The 17,691-nt window shown below is 44.2% G+C and overlaps 1 protein-coding gene across 6 annotated transcripts in view; it reads right to left on the bottom strand.

Annotated features, from left to right (window-relative positions):
* The window catches only part of ZNF462 (zinc finger protein 462), a 141,220-nt gene that overhangs the window by 50,874 nt on the left and 72,655 nt on the right, over window positions 1-17,691 (bottom strand). For 5 of the 6 annotated variants that reach the window (XR_016393601.1, XM_089913496.1, XM_089913499.1 and 2 more), the window contains exon 7: window positions 16,073-16,267. The exons of the other annotated variant lie outside the window; for it this stretch is intronic. Coding sequence is in view for 4 of the 5 variants with exons in the window: in XM_089913496.1 (XP_089769622.1) it covers window positions 16,073-16,267 (195 nt within the window). In the remaining variant the exon portion in view is untranslated. The remainder of the gene's footprint in view (window positions 1-16,072; window positions 16,268-17,691) is intronic. 6 annotated transcript variants of the gene reach the window in all.

Raw genomic sequence — 17,691 nt, 5'->3', positions numbered from 1 at the left:
TGTGAGCGGAGAGCCTGCAAGACACTGTGGGTCTGGGGTCAGAAAAAAAAAAATCCAAATCTTGACTTACTGCTTTAAACCACTGTCACGATTATCTACAGAACACAACTTTCATTTTACATTTACAGGACATCTACTCTAGAAAGTGATGTCCAGAATATAATATGCCAGGTGTTTAGAATAGAAAGATGGGCCATGGGCAGGACAAAAACCCTGTCCCTGATGAGCTCCCTTTCTGGTAATATCGTGGAGTCGGCAGAACGGACCACGTGTCCCCCGGCGAGGTCGGCCACGGCACTGTGGGGTTTCAGAGGAGGGAGAGCTGACTCATGTCTGGCATCACAGGAAACACCATGGAAGCGAAACGTGCACCTGGCTTTGAAGGACAAGCTGGGTCTGGTCATGGGGAAGCAGAGGAAGGGAGGGGCAGCTGGGGGATGGGCATGGAGAATGCCGAGTGGGAATTTTTTGTTAATAGGCCAGGTAGAGGTGCTAGAGGTTCTCGAACAGGAGAATGATAGGACTCTCAAGCTTGCTTAGAGTGGACTGAAGGGAGCAGTGTGCAGGTGGGGTGGCTATGGGAATGGCTTGGGTAAGAGACGGGGAGGGGAGGGGAGGGGAGGGGAGGGGTGGGTGTGAGAGGAAGTAAGGAGACGGAAACCACAGGACTGAGTAGGCAACTGATGGGATGTGGGTCCAAGGAGACCCGGATACGCAGTGGATTCTAGCTGGGTACCAAGAGCCCTGGCAGAGGGGCAGGCCTGGGAGGAAGTTAATGAGTTCCATTTTAGAACCTCTGCGGTGGAGGCTGAGTGGGACACCCAGGTGGAGAAAATAAAGAGCAGATGGAAAAGACGGTCTGGGGCTTAACCTGATTATGGCTGGACGTGGAGATTTTGATGGCATCCTCAGAAAAGTGAGAGTTGGTTCCGTGTGTCCGTGAAGGGGGAGAGCACAGAGGAGAGGAGTGAGGACCAGACTGGGGTCTACATGACGGCAGCTGTCAGCGAAAACAGGGTAAAGAGATGGTATCATCAGAGAGGCCAGCGGAGAGCCTGAAACATACAGTAGGACCCAAACCACGGGAGGAGAGCTTCCCCGGGAGGAAGGTCAGCAGTTTTAAATGCCACGGACAAAAAAAGAAGGATGAGGCAGGAGCAGAGGCCGTGGACTTGTTTGTCTGGAGTTGCTGTCCACCTCTGTAAGAGCCATTCCATTAGCACGCTGGAGCCAAAGCCACACTGCAAAGGATTCCAGAGAGGGCGGGGAGGAGAGGAGGCGGCAGCAGGTGTAAACAAGGGAGGAACGACTCTTTCCCAGAGAGAATGTCTCTGGGGGTGGCCAGCAGGTCACTTCATGAGTGGTTTCAATGAAACGCTGAAGGCAGAACACAGACTCTAGCAGTTTGAGAAGAGAACGAGTGGTGAGGAAGAGTAAGTTGGGAGTATTGGTTCTTTTCAAGAGATCTGAGGCTAAGATGGCAACTGCAGGAAATACTGCAGAAGTTCTTACCCAAGAATGGTTTTAATATTCAAAACACAGAGCACTCTCGCTGGGTTCATAGCGCTCCCTTTTCTAGACTCTCCAAGGGAACAATAACACATCTGAGAACGAAGATTTCGGGAGACTGTGTGACATCGTAGACAGAGCTGTGGAGTTAGGCCGACTCCACCCTCCTCCAACCCTGCCAGGTAGTAACTGTGACCTTTCTTAAGACTATTTTCCTCCTTCCAAAAACAGCAGGAAGCTGGTTACGGAAGTTCCTATTTTATGGAATTGTTGTGTGGATTAAACCAGTGTTCGTAAAGTATTTAACAGACACGCAATAAATGATAGTTATCGTTAATTTAAAATATATACTGATTAATGCCAATAATAATAATGTCTAACTTTGGGACTTACCACTGCATCACACCCACTGATTAGCACATCAAGTGCAAAGGAGTTTCTTGTGTAGGTGGATTCCATTAAGCCCCAAAGTCCAAAGAAATTTAAATCAACAGGACTCCTGATTAAGCACCACTCTGCAAACACTGAATTATTTTAGACTCCCAAGAAACAATTCATGATGTTAAGAGATTTCACTCAGCTTGCAAGGCAAGATGTGAGAGTATTTTTCCTTTTCCATTAAAAGAATAAATCCTCATCAATCTCTGGTTGTTGACAAATTATCATAAATTGACAAGAAATTTGCTTTTACTATGCTACTTTAATACTAAGATTTCTACAGTACTTTAGAATGTGAAAGCATTTTCATATGCTATCTCATTTTATCCACAAAATAACCCCCAAAAGTAGGCATCATTATTGTCTTACGTATAAGAAATCGTGGAAGGTCAATGATTTATCTCAGCCCACACGCGTGAGACGGAGGCAGTCAGGCCCTCTGCCTGAGGCTGCCACATGCTGGATGGTCCGCCGCCTCCAATGTGGGTGGTACTTCCTGGATTTGGACCTCAAACTCAGGTGTCCAACATCCCCGAGCAGACTCTTAAGGAAAGATGATCTATACAAATAACTGGTTTTGGAAAGATCATTCGCTCCTCATTTTCACTAGCTCCAGCTGGGTTAAAATGGGTCCTCCTGGCATCTGCTCAATCAAAACGCACCAGCGATACACAGGAAGAGTCATGCTCCGCGCCAGTACTGCAGTGCGACCCTAAAATTACACCGGACAAAAAATCGTCCTGAGTTGGGGAAGAGGTTCCATGGAACCCTCGCATGCTTCACCGGAGTGGGAGTGCCTGAGGGGAGCCACGGCCACCAGACGTCCTGGAGCAGGACCTCTCGTGTCTCACATGCTGCTGACCTATTGCTGTTCATCACCTTCACACCGCTTCGGGAGACAGGAAGCCCAGGGGTCACAGGAGAGATGCTCCACCTGGTCCACAGGGAGAGTCTGGGGCTGCGGGGGTGGGGCTGGTCTCCGTGCTGCTTAACATATATGGCTTTACGTCGCCAGCTCAAGCACGGTCATCTCGTTTTACTGGGACGATGACGATTAGTATAAACACCACCAATTTACTCAGTATATTATGAAAGCTGTTTTCTCAGACACTGTTCTTGCCATCTCGCCATTTAGAAAATGTTAATTAATTAAATAAATAAAATCTTAAACCTGCCCTTGACTTAACACAGAACTGCCATCCTTCCACCCCGTAGTTCTCAAACACTTCTGCCCTGGCAACACACAGTGGGTGGACATCTGTGTAGCCTACGTTCTTCCCTAGGGGCACTGTGATTTAGATAATATCCCAGAAAATTAGAGAAGGCAGAAATGTAGTGAAAAGTACTGGGACAGAGGCACATAATAATAAAGCCACTGAAAAAAAAGGAAGAGAAAAAAAATTCTATCCTGTATTTTAACACTAAACTTAATCATTTTTTAGACAATCGTTTTTTTCCAGTCTTTCATTATATAGGTAACATAACCAAGATGCAAAAGTATACTGTAAATGTATCAGCAAAAATGGTCTTATTTTATTATTAACAATATATAGAAATTACTGATTTTAATGTGTTACTTGGGAAGTTTACTTACACTTTACTGCCTGCCTTTAATTGAGTTATCACAATTGTTCCTTCTAACAGACACACTGGTGGCATTATTCTTTTTTGCATGCAAGTTAGATATGGATTTCTCCATCTTTCCTTCTCTGTATTCCTAATTAAAAACTTCCCCATGGGCAACATTTTAAAATACTGTTAAATCAGAGTAACAGAAAAATCACAATTCACAAGTACAATACAATAATTTGTGATACCACAGCTATTAACTCTAGCTCCTCACTCCATTTATTCACTCTTAGCTTTGGGACAGACAAGGTAAACCCTGCAGCTATCTGCAACTTCTACCACCTTGGTTGTGACCCCATGCCTGTCTCTTTCACTCAAAAAAGTACCTTGGAATACTTATAAGTAAACTGATGTTAGAGGGATAAATCGGAATAAGCTCAAATTTATTTTTAAAAATAAATTGATAGGGGCTTCCCTGGTGGTGCAGTGGTTGAGAGTCCGCCTGCCGATGCGGGGGACACGGGTTCGTACCCCCAGTCCGGGAAGATCCCACATGCCGTGGAGCGGCTGGGCCCGTGAGCCATGGCCCCTGAGCCTGTGCTTCTGGAGCCTGTGCTCTGCAACAGGAGAGGCCACAACAGTGAGAGGCCCGCGTAGCGCAAAAAAAAAAAAAAAAAAAAAAATTGATAATTTCAAAAAGATACATGCACCCCTATGTTCACAGCAGCACTATCCACAATAGCCAAGACATGGAAGCAACCTAAATGTCCATCAGCAGATGAATGGATAAAGAAGATGTGGTACATATATACGATGGAATACTACTCAGCCATAAAAAGAATGAAATAATGCCATCTGCAGCAACATGGATGCAACTAGAGATTATCAAACTAAGTGAAGTAAGTCAGAAAGAGAAAGACAAATACCAAATCACTTATAGGTGGAAGATAAAACACGACACAGGGACCTCCCTGGCAGTCCAGTGGTTAAAACTCTGTGCTTCCAATGCAGGAGACGGAGGTTCAATCCCCGGTTGAGGAAATAAGATCCCACATGCTGTGCACAGTGTGGCCAAAAAGTACAAAAAAATAAAATAAAATATAACACAAATGAACTTACCTACAAAATAGAAACAGATTCACAGACATAGAGAACGGACCTGTGGTTGCCAAGGGGCAGGGGGTTGGGGGAGGGACGGAGTGGGAGGTTGGGGTCAGCAGATGTAAGCTGTTATATACAGAACAGATAAACAAGGTCCTACTGCACAGCAAAGGGAACTATATTCAATATCCTGCGATAAACCATAGTGGAAAAGAATCTGAAAAAAAGAATGTGCATCTATGCATAAGTGAATCACTCTGCTGCACAGCAGAGATTAACACAACCTTGTAAACCAACCATACTTCAATATAAAAAGAAAAGTAAATCAGATTTGTGGTTAATAGAGATAACCTTGAAAACAGATTGGGAAAGCTTGAGATTAGAGCCAGGAAGACCGGTGGAAATCAGAGGAAGTACAAGGTGAGGGTTATTCAGCGTTGGGGTCTGGCGGGTTGGAAACCAGAGAAGGACAAAGGAGGCAGAGACACGAGGATGCAGGAGAAAGCCCCTTTGAAATGGCTACGCCTAGGATCTGGGTTGGCTAGACAAGGGGTCGGTAGTGGTCAGAGAGAATTTATGGGTTTGAGATGCCGGAAGTAGAGTGGCTATGGTGAGTCCAGCCACAGATGAAGGGTGGCGGAACACAGTCAGGAAGACGTGAATCTCTCTAGCTGGAAGAAACCAAACATTCACTGAGTCGTGACCATTGAGTCTAGTATACTGAAATTCCAGAGCACGACGGTCATGGCTGGGGTAAAAAGGCAGGCTGTGAGCCTGGCACTGAGTTCACTGAGGAAGCTGAAGGAACATTCCAGAAGATAAGAAGGAAATAAGCAGAGAGCAGACACTTGAAAAGTGAAGGAAGCAAAAATGTTCTCAACAGGTAGCAGCAAGTAAGGACTGCACTCACTGTTCTTGGCTGCTTGGAGGAAAGGGATTAGTCGCTTTGGTCACAGAGAGTTGAGAGGGAGATGGAGTTGCCGTGGGGGGCGGTGGGGGGCAAAGCTAGTTAGCTGGAGGAGGGAGGTGTGACCAAGGAAACGTGCAACATCATGGTACACACAGCACAATTCCACTGGCTTTTTCCAAACATCGTGTGACACAGCTGAGCTCGCGGTCACTAAAATTCCCAGGCTTTTTTACACATCAACTACTGTTTTGTCTGTCTGTTTTCCTTGTGTGTGGTTTATTCTGCCGCCCTAATTCACATCAAGAAATATTTATTGACTGGCCTGCCAAGTGCTAAGACTCTGAAATAGTCCTTGACCTCAGAGAGCACACAGTTTAGTTGTGCAGACAGATATGATAACCGACAATTATAAGAATATTTGGCAAGTCTAGTAATGGAAGTGAATACACAGGTCAGAAGCTACCCAACATGTTTTATATTTATTCCCTAACAAAATCTCATTTTCAGCTCATTACTCTGAACAGTCTAGACAGTCTGTAATCTTGATTTTGTCATTTAACTATGGACCATTTGCCAGTATTTCAAATGTATTAAGTCTTAAGCAGTAGGAAAAGAGACTTTACTTAAGTAATTTTTTAGAAGGTGAATGAGCCTTTAAAGTGAAATAAACGAGTGAAATTTTGATTGGCGAAACCTCAAAGGCCTTCTGTAATTCTGAGACTCCCATCTTAAACACATATATCACATTCGCACAAAAATTCTTGAAGCCTTTAAGTACTCAATGTTTATGATTTGAAGGGGAATCATTTTTGTGGGTTTGTTTTGAGATATGGACCCTCACATTTTAAAACTAAGGTGAGTCAAATAGTGACAGAATCTTCCAAGTAAAGACAAGAACATGAAAAAAAAGTAGTTTGTATACTGCGGTCCCAGTTTTAGAAAAAAATTAAAATAACAGAGCCTGTCTGTATATGCAAAGAAGAAACATCTAGATGATTCTACCGCAGACTGTTATTAAATTCTTTTGGGTGCAGAGAGGCTGGCATTATGGGTGGCCCTCACATTTTATGTTATGTACTGCCATAAAGCTGTTCTTTTATCCTAAGTAGGTATTACTCTTGTCATCAGGAGGAAAAATCCATGCAGACATCTTCAAAACGGATAACTACCTCCCATGACTAGTTTTAATGCACATTCATTCTTGAAGACTTACAGGTATCAACATCAGGCACCCATAGCTCAAAAGTACCCTCCCACTGCCAAAGGGGACAGGGACCTCGCTGCTGGTCTTCCTTGTTTAGCCCAGCTTCTTAACAATGAAAAGACCTCTTCCTGGTGTTAATTACCCCTACAGTTTGGTTCTACCTCCCCTCATCTCGCCAGCTATCCTCCCAATAACTCCCCTACACACCCTCCACTCTAGCCAGACTGGTCTTCTTGCCATCCCAGGAACCCTTCTTTAAGTTTGGTCACTTCTGATACTCCTCCCACCTGGAATAGACTTCGATCTGCCCATAAAAAAAATCCTACGCGCCCTTCAAGGCCCAGCCTGAGTCCCACCTCTGGCAAGAAGCCCTCCAGGACTCATCAATTCCTTCTCTTCTCCATGGCTGCAGCCAATAAAATCCAAATGCAAAATTTCTCACTTGTTATATTCTGTTCTTCTAATTAACTCTACGTATTTATTAACTTAAGCTCTAACTATCAATCAACAATAAAATTTGGCTTTATTTTCCTTTGGAAGATTCCAGGGCCCCCAGGCATGTAAGAATAGGTTTCATCTTCTCCACTCTGGCTCACTTATGCATGTGTGTTTCTGCTGCGACTCTCTGATGAAATGGCACAAAGGTTAAGGGCATAAGCTTTGGGCTCAGACAAGGTCCACCACATATATGTTTTATGACTTTGGGACTCATCATTTCAGTCTCAGTTTCCTTTTCTATAAAATGAGGCTAATAATAATTTGTAATTCTGATTCATCAGACATATTAAATCTGATGGCAAATTTAAGGCAGTCAGCCGAAGTAAATAAAAATTATGATTAATTTTACCACTTCAGAATTAAACCAAGAGACGACAGCCAGAAACCTTATAATAACCCAGAATGAATGACTTTCAAACTGGTCATGGAGAAAAAAATAACTAGGAGTGCTAAAAAATCAAGGACTACAGGAAAGGTTGAGAAGGTCATCCTGTGTTGCTCGATGGGGCAATCACAACAGCTTTGGTGGAGGGCTCACAGCACATGAACATAAGAGATGACATAGGAGGTGGCTTCCACGAGGCAGGTAAGAATATTTTGTGTCCCCGAGGAAGCTGGAGAGCGTAGCCCTGGAATGACTTCTCCAAGAGCAGTGTACAGGTAAATAAAACCTTAGCTGGGCCCTGTACTCTTAGCCAAACACCTCTTTTGGGTTGACCCTGATGACTATGAAACTACTTACAAAACAGAGGAGCACTCTGGCAGGAACACGTCCCTTCCTGGGCATAAACAGCAAGGGACTGACTTCAGTAAAAGGCAAGCAGATCCAACTTACCTGAACCTTTCACGTCAGTTTGGCCAGTCTTTATCTTGCCGTTTTTGATTAAGTACCACCACTGGAATTTTTCAATAGGATATTATTTAGGATTATGAATGAATTAAGAAAATGCGTACATCATTTGGACATGCTGGGCCATACCACCAAAACTCATATAATTTATTTTAAAAAATAAATAATAGCTGCTTCAAGAAGGTTATTTCTGGCAACTTCTCATCTCGGCTCTTAAAAACAATTCTTTTTCACATGCCCATCTTGCCCGGGACATGCCCTCTGCTCCAGCAAAGCTGCCCCAGGATATCTACCTCTGAATCATGGCTCACACACACTAGTCCTCCCAAATCCAATACCCTTCCCTCTGCTTGTATAAAATCCTCTAGTGCAGAACAGTATTTGGAAGAGAGGAGAGGACCTATGAATCATAAGAAGTCTCAAAAGAGTTTAAGGGATTTTATATTCAATAAAATTGCACTAAAATATCTAGCTCCGGTTCCAGGGGGAAAAAAAAAATCAAGGTGGGCAATGATAAGACAAAAAATCTTCCTCTCGAAAAAGACCCGAGATAATTTTAGATGATTTGCCTAACAACTGAATAGATTTTCTGCCAAAGAATAAAGTAAATTTCTTCTTCCTTTTAGATACTTCCCACAACTGAGGTTCTGGAGGACTTTAAGGTAACCTCCAACCAAGAAATGCAAAAGTCAGCTGCGGAATTATGAAGCAAATTCTGGTGTTGCTAGGAACTATCTCTGAATGAGTTGGGTAGTATATGCTTGTACTTCTGAGGAACAAATGTTTTTCTTGGCATGGGAAGAGGGAGATGGGCGAGTTGACTGAGTTCCCAGGACATGGAAAGCTTATATTTGAAATGTTTTTCAATCCTTGGCACATGAAACTGTGGCGAATTCAGAAAGTCACAGAAATCTCAGGCAGGTGGGTTTCTTGGGAAGGGTCTATCACATGATATTCGACTTCAGGGTAGTGATAATTTCGGAGGCTCCCTATTTGCTGATGAGGGCAAGGTCTATAATTTAACCGCTGAAGACTTTTGGATGTCTAACAGAAGATGCGGAATCATCTGTACCACTTTGCACCACTGGAGTTACAGGATTCTTAAGTCTTTATAGGAGAAATGCCACTCCTCGTAATAAGCACTAAAATAAACTCTAGATCAGATTTTAATGTAGAAATTCTGAAGTCAAAAAAGGGAAGGTTAGTATTCTCTGGCCAGATAATTTTGAGACCAACAGAACCTATTAAAAAATAACGGCCAAGGGCTTCCCTGGTGGCACAGTGGTTAAGAATCCTCCTGCCAATGCAGGGGACACGGGTTCGAGCCCTGGTCCGGGAAGATCCCACATGCCGCGGAGCAACTAAGCTCGTGTGCCACAACTACTGAGCCTGCGCTCTAGAGCCTGCGGGCCACAATTACTGAGCCCACGTGCCACAACTACTGAAGCCTGTGCGCCTAGAGCCCGTGCTCTGCAACAAAAGAAGCCACCGCAATGAGAAGCCCATGCAGCGCAACGAAGAGTAGCCCCCGCTCACCGCAACCAGAGAAAGCCCGCACACAGCAACAAAGACCCAACGCAGCCAAAAATAAATAAAAAATTAATTAAAAAACAAAAATGACGGCCAAGCCACTGAAATTATGCCTTGTATCCCACGTGCTATAAACGACGTAGATCTTTGTATTTCACAATTATTCACTCAGGAGTCATCTTTAAAGAAACCACTCTTCTTTCTTTCACCCCAAGAGAAATCTGACTACAACTGGAACCTGTGTGGAAGGGTCTTATGCCCTAGCAACTAATTGGATCCTCTTAAAGGTTGAATTTTATGTCTGACCTATTTAGAAATCTGAAAAGCTTCTCTTCAAAAAGCAGGCATCTCAGATCTTAATTTTTAAGTGTCAAGTATTGCTGCAGTCAAGGTTAAATGAATTGATAGTTTGGCGCCAGACTTAATACAATTCTTAGAGAAGATTTTCTTTCAAGCGTAAGTGTAATTCACACAATAACAGTTTTAAAGCTCTACTTAATACCCTACATTTCATATATAAAACAAAGAATATATTTAGGTCAAGTTATATTTTAAGTGACATCTAGAAATAGTCTATATGTTAAATATAAAGGTCTATAATGACATTTATTAAAGACAGGATTAATTTCATGGGTATTGCTGTAATTTTTTCCACCAGTCATCTATGGCAGGGTTCAGCAACATACAATCCATGGGCCAAATCCAGCCTCCCCTGCTTTTGCACATAAAGTTTTATTGGAACACAGCCATGTCCATCTGTTTACGTATTGTCTACGGCTGCTTTCACATTACAGTGGCACTGGTTAACTGGTTCTACCAGAGACTCTATGGCCCACAAAGCTGAAAGTATTTTTGATCTGGCGCTTTACAGAAAAAGTGTGCCAATCCTTGATTTATGGCTTGTAGAAATTAACCACTACAAGTCTCCTCTAACCCATATATTATGTTAAAAGGCTGGTGGGCAAAATTTTCAGGGAGACTAAAACATTTTTACTAATCTATGAGTTTTGTTGGTCAGTTTCACTCTATAGCTTCTCCGAACCGGATTTAACAGCAAGCAAACACTGTATGGTTTTTGTTTTGTTTTGTTTTGTTTTTTTGCGGTACGCGGGCCTCTCACTGTTGTGGCCTCTCTTGTTGTGGAGCACAGGCTCCGGACGCGCAGGCTGAGCGGCCATGGCTCACGGGCCCAGCCGCTCTGCGGCAGGTAGGATCTTCCCGGACCAGGGCACGAACCCGTGTCCCCTGCATCGGCAGGTGGACTCTCAACCACTGCGCCACCAGGGAAGCCCACACTGTATGTTTTTTGACACAGACGCAGAGAAAAAGCTAGTCCATTCCAGGGTCAAATGATTATGTGCGCTTGCTCCAAGGCACTCTGCTACCAGGTAACCACACTGGTAATGCCCATCTCCCCAGTGCCACCACACTTCCTGTCTCCTCCTGAGTACTGGAAAGGCTTACACCCTGTCTCAAACTTCAGTTTCCCACTTCTGTACAGAAGGTCTCGTTATCCAGGGAACAATGATAAAGTTGGAAACACTCTTTGGTCAAGGAAGATCATTTCCTCCTGGCAGACTGATGCGTCAGAAAGCTTCTCTTAGAGCAATCCCTAAGGTTTCATCTTTGGATTGTCTGTCTTTTGAACTTGCCTCTTAAATGGAAATGAAATTAACTTACCGCTGTACAGCTTGGTTCTGTGGAGTTGGTCAGACAGGCTAGGAGACTCGGTACAATTAACTGAACTGAAAACTGTGATGCCTCCAAGAAATCGTTGGTCAGTTCAAAGAAGTCAGTATTTAATAAGTATCTACCTAACTATTCCCATTGGAAAATTAGGGGACAGAACCAACAGCATATCCAAAAGTACAAATGAACACCAAGAAGATCATCAATCGACGAGAAATCAGAGTAGGGCTGGGGCTGGTACATGTCACTCTTTAGAAGAAGTTAAACTCAGAGACTGGTAGACAGAAGCAGACAAGGAAGAAATCCTTCCAAGCTCCCAGCAGAGCTTCTTCAGATGCATGGAAGTGGAAATGAAGGTGGAAGATGCTGGGGACAGCAAGTACAGAGATGGCTGGAAACGTAAGTATTTGTTGGAGAGACCACTCAGGATGGAGAATGTGGGACTGAGTGGTGAACTTTGAATGCAACGCAGAGGACTTGGATTTTGACATGAGAAGTGCCTGTGGTTTTCTGATGAGAGGTGCCTTGATAAAAATAGTGCTTATCAAATATTATTCTAGAGATTAGAACCGAGAAGCCAAATGAAAAGTTGTAACAGAAAATCCTTCTCTTAAAAAAAAAAAAAAAAAAAAAAATCACTAAAGCTCCTTACATTTTTCTACCAGTTCATACCAGCAAAGCCTTCTCTGCTGGGTGGGCTACAATGAGGTCTATCTTACAAGGGGAAGGATTTCATGACCGAAAGTTCTTGGTGTTTTCCCTAGGCTGCCATTAGGGCACAGACTGAAAAACTATCTAATTCTCACACATCTTATTTATTTTTTGCACCTGGTCTTCGTGTCCGATTTTTGTTTTAAGCGTACCACGCTAGCTACTTCCCTAAAACAGGCCATTCCGTACAGCATAACTGGACAGAGAGAAGAAATAAAATCAGCTATTCTTTAGGGGAAATTCGAGGGAGGAGAAAGATGGAACGTCACCAGTGGCCTGACTTCTTACTAAGGATAGAGCTGAATTTTAAATTACATATCCACTGCCCAGGCACTGTGGAGCTACTCAGGCCTAAACAAATCTCATAATGAAACTACACTGCTCTAGTTTCTTTCTTGTTTTACAGATGTATGTATATGTGTGTTTTTCTGTACTGAAAGCACAGACTCGGAGAAAGCCTGAAAAAACCCAGTCCTCTATTTTATATGGCAGAAAGAGCCCAGTAAACACAAACACAGCAGAGCACTTCCTCTTGTTGACAACCTTATGATTTCCCCTTAATGCACTGTTTAGAACAGCAATTAAGTGTCATTTCCCTTTATCTTATACACGGGATCAGCACTGCTTTTCTTTCCAACCGCCAATCGTGAAGGACATATAGAGGATCCACGTGCTGGTGAGACATGTCAAGACTGATAGCCCAGAGCCTAAGAGCTCTGTTTATGTCCAGAACAGGTGTGCGGCCAGGGAGTGGGAGCGAAATCACCCCTCCACCTTCTCACATCTGCCTCCCCAGCCTCCCTCCCTTATAGGGCTCCCCTCTGCACTGCGAGGGAGAGCAGCCAGGGAAGAACCTTCCTGTTCAGCCCGTTTCCTTCTGCCGGAGAACGCTGGCTCGCTCTCAAGACTGCAAGCATTTGACCACTGCACAGAGCAGCGAGCGTGTCCAGTCATTTTATTCACATCCCTCACTAGGGGATCAGAAAGCCAAGGACACACTGGTGATTTCCCTGGTTTTATAGATCTCTACTCCCCCCGAGGCCTGCAACACATTTTTGGTTCTTGTGTTCAGAGCGCCCTGGCATCTGCAGTGTGGGAAACCTTAACTGAGGGCCAATGGCCCTACAGCTTCCCCCTATTAAAATGTGCAACTGGATTTCACATGCGTGTTTCAAACACCATTCAAGGCGTGATTTACAGGCTACTGTCTAGCCCCGCAGCTGTTTTTTCGTCCCCCAGATGTAGCCACTTCTAGGAATCCACCACTCAGCTCCCTAGCAGACAGCCTTCCCATTTTCAACCTCTTCCATCATTCTTGGGCATCCAAAACCTTGCAAGACCTACATCAGAAGGATTCAAGAAGATATCTTTTGAACGGACACACTATTAATTTTTCTTTCCACTCTATCCATTCATGAGAACAGCCCATTTGATGCCTTTTTTCTGTTTACCCCACCTTAAACCTTTGGGTTTACCTCACCCAAATTAAACAAATCACTGTGGACCCACTGATCCAGGTTATTTATATACATTAAAAACAGCACAGGTCCAATGAGTTCTGTGTACGCCTCACTAAAGAGTTGCCACCCAGAGCTTTCACATTCATTGTGTTCTTTCTTTAGAAGAAAGAAAAACACTTTTCTGTGTTGCCCAATTACCTCCCTGTGGCTGAACAGACCGTCGGTGCTATGCAGAGTTACTCAATATCGTTATCACCATGTTTCTGCGACCACCCTCCTCCCTAGTCCTAACCGTCTAGCTTCCAAGAACCTGAAATCGGCCCCAAAAAGGTTAGGCTTCAGGCTTAGGGCCGTGGTTAGTTCAATACCACGCTGATAATACCCTCTAAACATTTGATTTTAAGCTGCTGGGTGGCCAGAATGGCACTGTATCCATTTATGATTCTTCTGTGCGTTGCACACCTCCTGGCAGAAAGTACAGACTCAGGAAGTTGACTGAACTCTTTTTCAGCCTACACAGAGGGAGGTAAGCCACGTGGTGAGTCTGCGGGATTCCCTTGTCCTGAGACTAAGACCCGCCTTCCAAGGGGGGCGGGGGAGGAGGACAAAGGGAAAAGAAGGTACAACGTGGAGAGAAATGTCCCAGGAAAAGCCTTTGCTGGGAATGGTGTTTGGATGTATCAATTTCACCCAAGTGGTTCCACAAGCGTAGCTTCCATTTCAGATGAAACCAATTCATTGACAATCATGTGAAACAAGACCTTACAATTTACATCAAATTCTATTTTGCCTTTTGTTGCAATATACCAATCTCTTACAAAGAACAGAATCTCAAGGTGCAAAGGGGACATCTTCTGTGGCCTTTCACATGTGCTCCCCCCACCTCCTCTCCACCCCTCACTCTGAGACTCTTAAGTTTTCCTGGAAAACAACAACAAACACAGGTTAAACTGCCACACAACGGCTGAGGAGACAGCGCGCTCACTTCATTCATTACAAGCCACCCTCGTAACAACAAGCCTTCATTGTTAAACAGAAGTCCTTCAAGACAGGAATACCGGCAAGGAGTTATTGTGTCTAAGCTGGTGTTTACTGATATGCAAAGGAAAGGCCACCAAGTTCTACAACTCAGCAACAACAGCTGGACTTTAATCCCAGGACTTACCTTTTCTTTTCCTCCCACTTGTCTTCGCCCAGACCTTGTGAATGAAGATTCCTCATTTACTCTTTTGCTATTTGGATAACCAGCCCACACGGACATGTTGGGCTGTCAGATCTTCAGGTTACCTGAGGATTCTATCTTTTTAAACCCTTACATTAAAAATAACCCCAAATTCATACGTGTCATAAATGGTCTCAAAAGCCAAAACTGCAATCAAAGGATGTAAAGTGCTGAATAACATGACCATTTATTAAATACCTACATGTGTCAGGTGCTGTGTGAGGCATTTTACACATGTACCTTTTCTCATTAATCTCTCAAGGCCATCATGAAGTAGGTATCATTATCCAATTTGTCATGTGAGTCTAGGAAGCTAAGATGGCCCAGGAAAACACAACTGGCATTGAGAGAAGATTCAAAGCCAAGCCTTTATTCCAAAGAGCCCCTGAACTTTCTTGCCAGCCCACTAAGTTCCTCTCAAGGACCTAGTAGCAGACCTTGGGAAATAGTCCATTCCGTGACCTGGGAAGCATTCAGGCTAGGGGGTAGATAACTGGTTACCAGAGATGCCGCAGAAGGGATTCTAGCACGAAAGGCTCACGGAAGAGAGCAGCTCTCAGGTCTTCTACATCACTAAGAATCTCCAGACTCCCTCCTCTCCTAAGCACGAGATTCTGCAGTCATCTGAGGTGAGCTGAGTAATCAACACCCTTCTGTTTCTTGGGCGGATCAAAAGAACAAGCCATCCTTTGCTCGCTCTGCCATACCCGCCATCTCTCGCTCTCATTCTCTCTCTCCTACAGCTTTAGTTACACTGCCAGCGAGGAGACCCCTTCCAGGGCTTCCCAGCTTTAGTCTGAAGCTTCCAAAAGTGGGCAGTTACACCCTCCTTCCAAATGACGCTTCCTCGACATCCTTCAGCCATTAACAGAAATCACTATGTTACCCCTAAATTATCTTGTGACCCCATCAGACACATGCCCCCACCCACTCACCCATTCCAGTCCCTCTGAATTCTGTCCTTAACTTACACATCTGGCACCCCGAACACTTCACAGCACATGTATTTTTTAGGACAAGACAGGATATCAATAAGTAAAAAAGTCAACGAAGAAAGAAATCTGCCTGGTATTCATCCTCCTCCTTGCTCACAACCACGGCGGAAGAATCCAACACGAACCCATCACACATGTGCTCTTTTCACAAGCAGCGGGCACACCAGTGCAGGGGCGTCTGGCCTCAGCACCAAACAGATGCTCACCGAGTTCACTTCACCCTCCAACTCCAATGTCTATACTGTTCCAACCTTTTCCCGTTTCTTCCTTCACTTGAACCGCCACGTTTTCGTGTCAGATTTTCCTCTAGAAAGAAGGATGGGCCGTTAACCCCAGCCCACCTCCCCCCACCCATGATTGATGGCGGCTCGGAAGCCCGGTTTTACCATTGGAATCTTCCACTTCTTCGGCCGGGGTGGCTTTTTGGGAGGAGGAGTGGTGGGCGTGCGAGGAGAGGAGACTGACAATCCTCGGCCTGGGGAGGGTCAGGGCTTTTCCGTGGACCTTGAGGGAGTGTTCCTTCAGCTGGCTGATGGTCATGGTGGAAAAGGCGCACCAAGAACACTTGTAGGCGTGCTCACCTGGAGGGAGACGGTCGGCGGCAGGGGAGAGGGAGGGGACAGGGGACGAGGCGGGTGGAAGACAGAACAACAGGGTCAGTGACTCCAGAGAGCCCGTCTCAAGCTGCACGGTCTGAGGACCCTCCCAGACCAACCCCCTGCCCACTGCCCGACCACAGGGCTCCTGGAGGATCGGAACTCTTTTAGGAGCTCCGTAATCAAGTGACCTGGTCCCTTGCCATCTCATGCTTTGTTTACAGGGATGAGCCTACGGTAGGTTCCCCAGCAGAGTGAAACCAAATGTCTAGGTAGCTCCCTCGGCAAAGGCTTCCCGTCTGTCTCCCTCCCTCTCTGTACTAGAAATGACGATGTCCGTTTTCATTCCAGCCTTTGTATCATCCACAGAAAATAACACACTCCATTCTTATTCCAAGGGCCGATCGGTGGCTTTCCGAGCACGAAGTCACTCAGGGCAAACTGCCGTGCTATCCTCATAATTTACTTCCTTGCTGACTCTAGGCCTCCTGGATTCCACACATCCTACCCGTGGGGTTTTTTGGGACCAGTTCACGAACCTCAGCACAAAACTCCATTTCCCTATCTGATCAATAGTACAGAAATGGGTGAAAGTCATTTCTTTAACTGAGAGAGGTGTGCTTATATATATAAACGTGTGTCTGCATTTAGCTCCAACATTTTTCAATAAAAAGGACATGTAGGTAAAAATAAGTATTTTTCTTTCATTAATTTTACTGGAGTCTAGTCGATTTACACTGTTGTGTTAGTTTCTGCTGTACAGCAAAGTGAGCCAGTTACACATATACATGTATGCACTCTCTTTTAGATGCTTTTCCCATATAGGCCATCACCGAGTAGCGAGTAGAGTTCCCTGTACAATACCTATACAGTAGGTTCTTATTAGTTGTCTATTTTATACATAGTAGTGTGTATATTTCAATCCCAATCTCCCGATTTATCCCTCCCTCCCCCTCCCGCCCCCTTGGTAACCATAAGTTTGTTTTCTACAAAGTATTTTCCTTTTAATTGTTTTTATACCATTGAAATACAGCACAGATCACTATGACCAAATTAAATGAGAGTATGATTTATCTTTGCCCTAAGTCAGCTTTTACATGAATTGCAATTTAAGAAGGGTGTGAAATGGGCATCCTTATGTCGCTGGACAGGCAAACACTGGTACGATCAACTCGGAAAGCAATTTTGCTTTTTATAACAATAAGCTTAGAAAGTTCATGCCTGCAACTCAATAATTCCACTTCTGAGAATTTATATTAAGGAAATACCCTTGAATACTTAGAAATCTCTGTTTAGAAATATACATTATTTATGCTTGAAAAAGGGGCGAAACAACCTAAATTTCCAACCACTGGGAAGTGATTAAGTAAATGTGGGTATATCTTCTTGATAAATTACTATTCATGAAA

Source organism: Delphinapterus leucas, chromosome 6, assembly GCF_059928025.1.
Source record: "Delphinapterus leucas isolate spDelLeu-1000000601 "Yukka" chromosome 6, BTC_Dleu_Yukka2, whole genome shotgun sequence".
Taxonomy (NCBI): domain Eukaryota; kingdom Metazoa; phylum Chordata; class Mammalia; order Artiodactyla; family Monodontidae; genus Delphinapterus; species Delphinapterus leucas.
The sequence above is the reverse complement of the archived record's forward strand: the minus strand, read 5'-3'. Positions and strand labels throughout refer to the sequence as shown.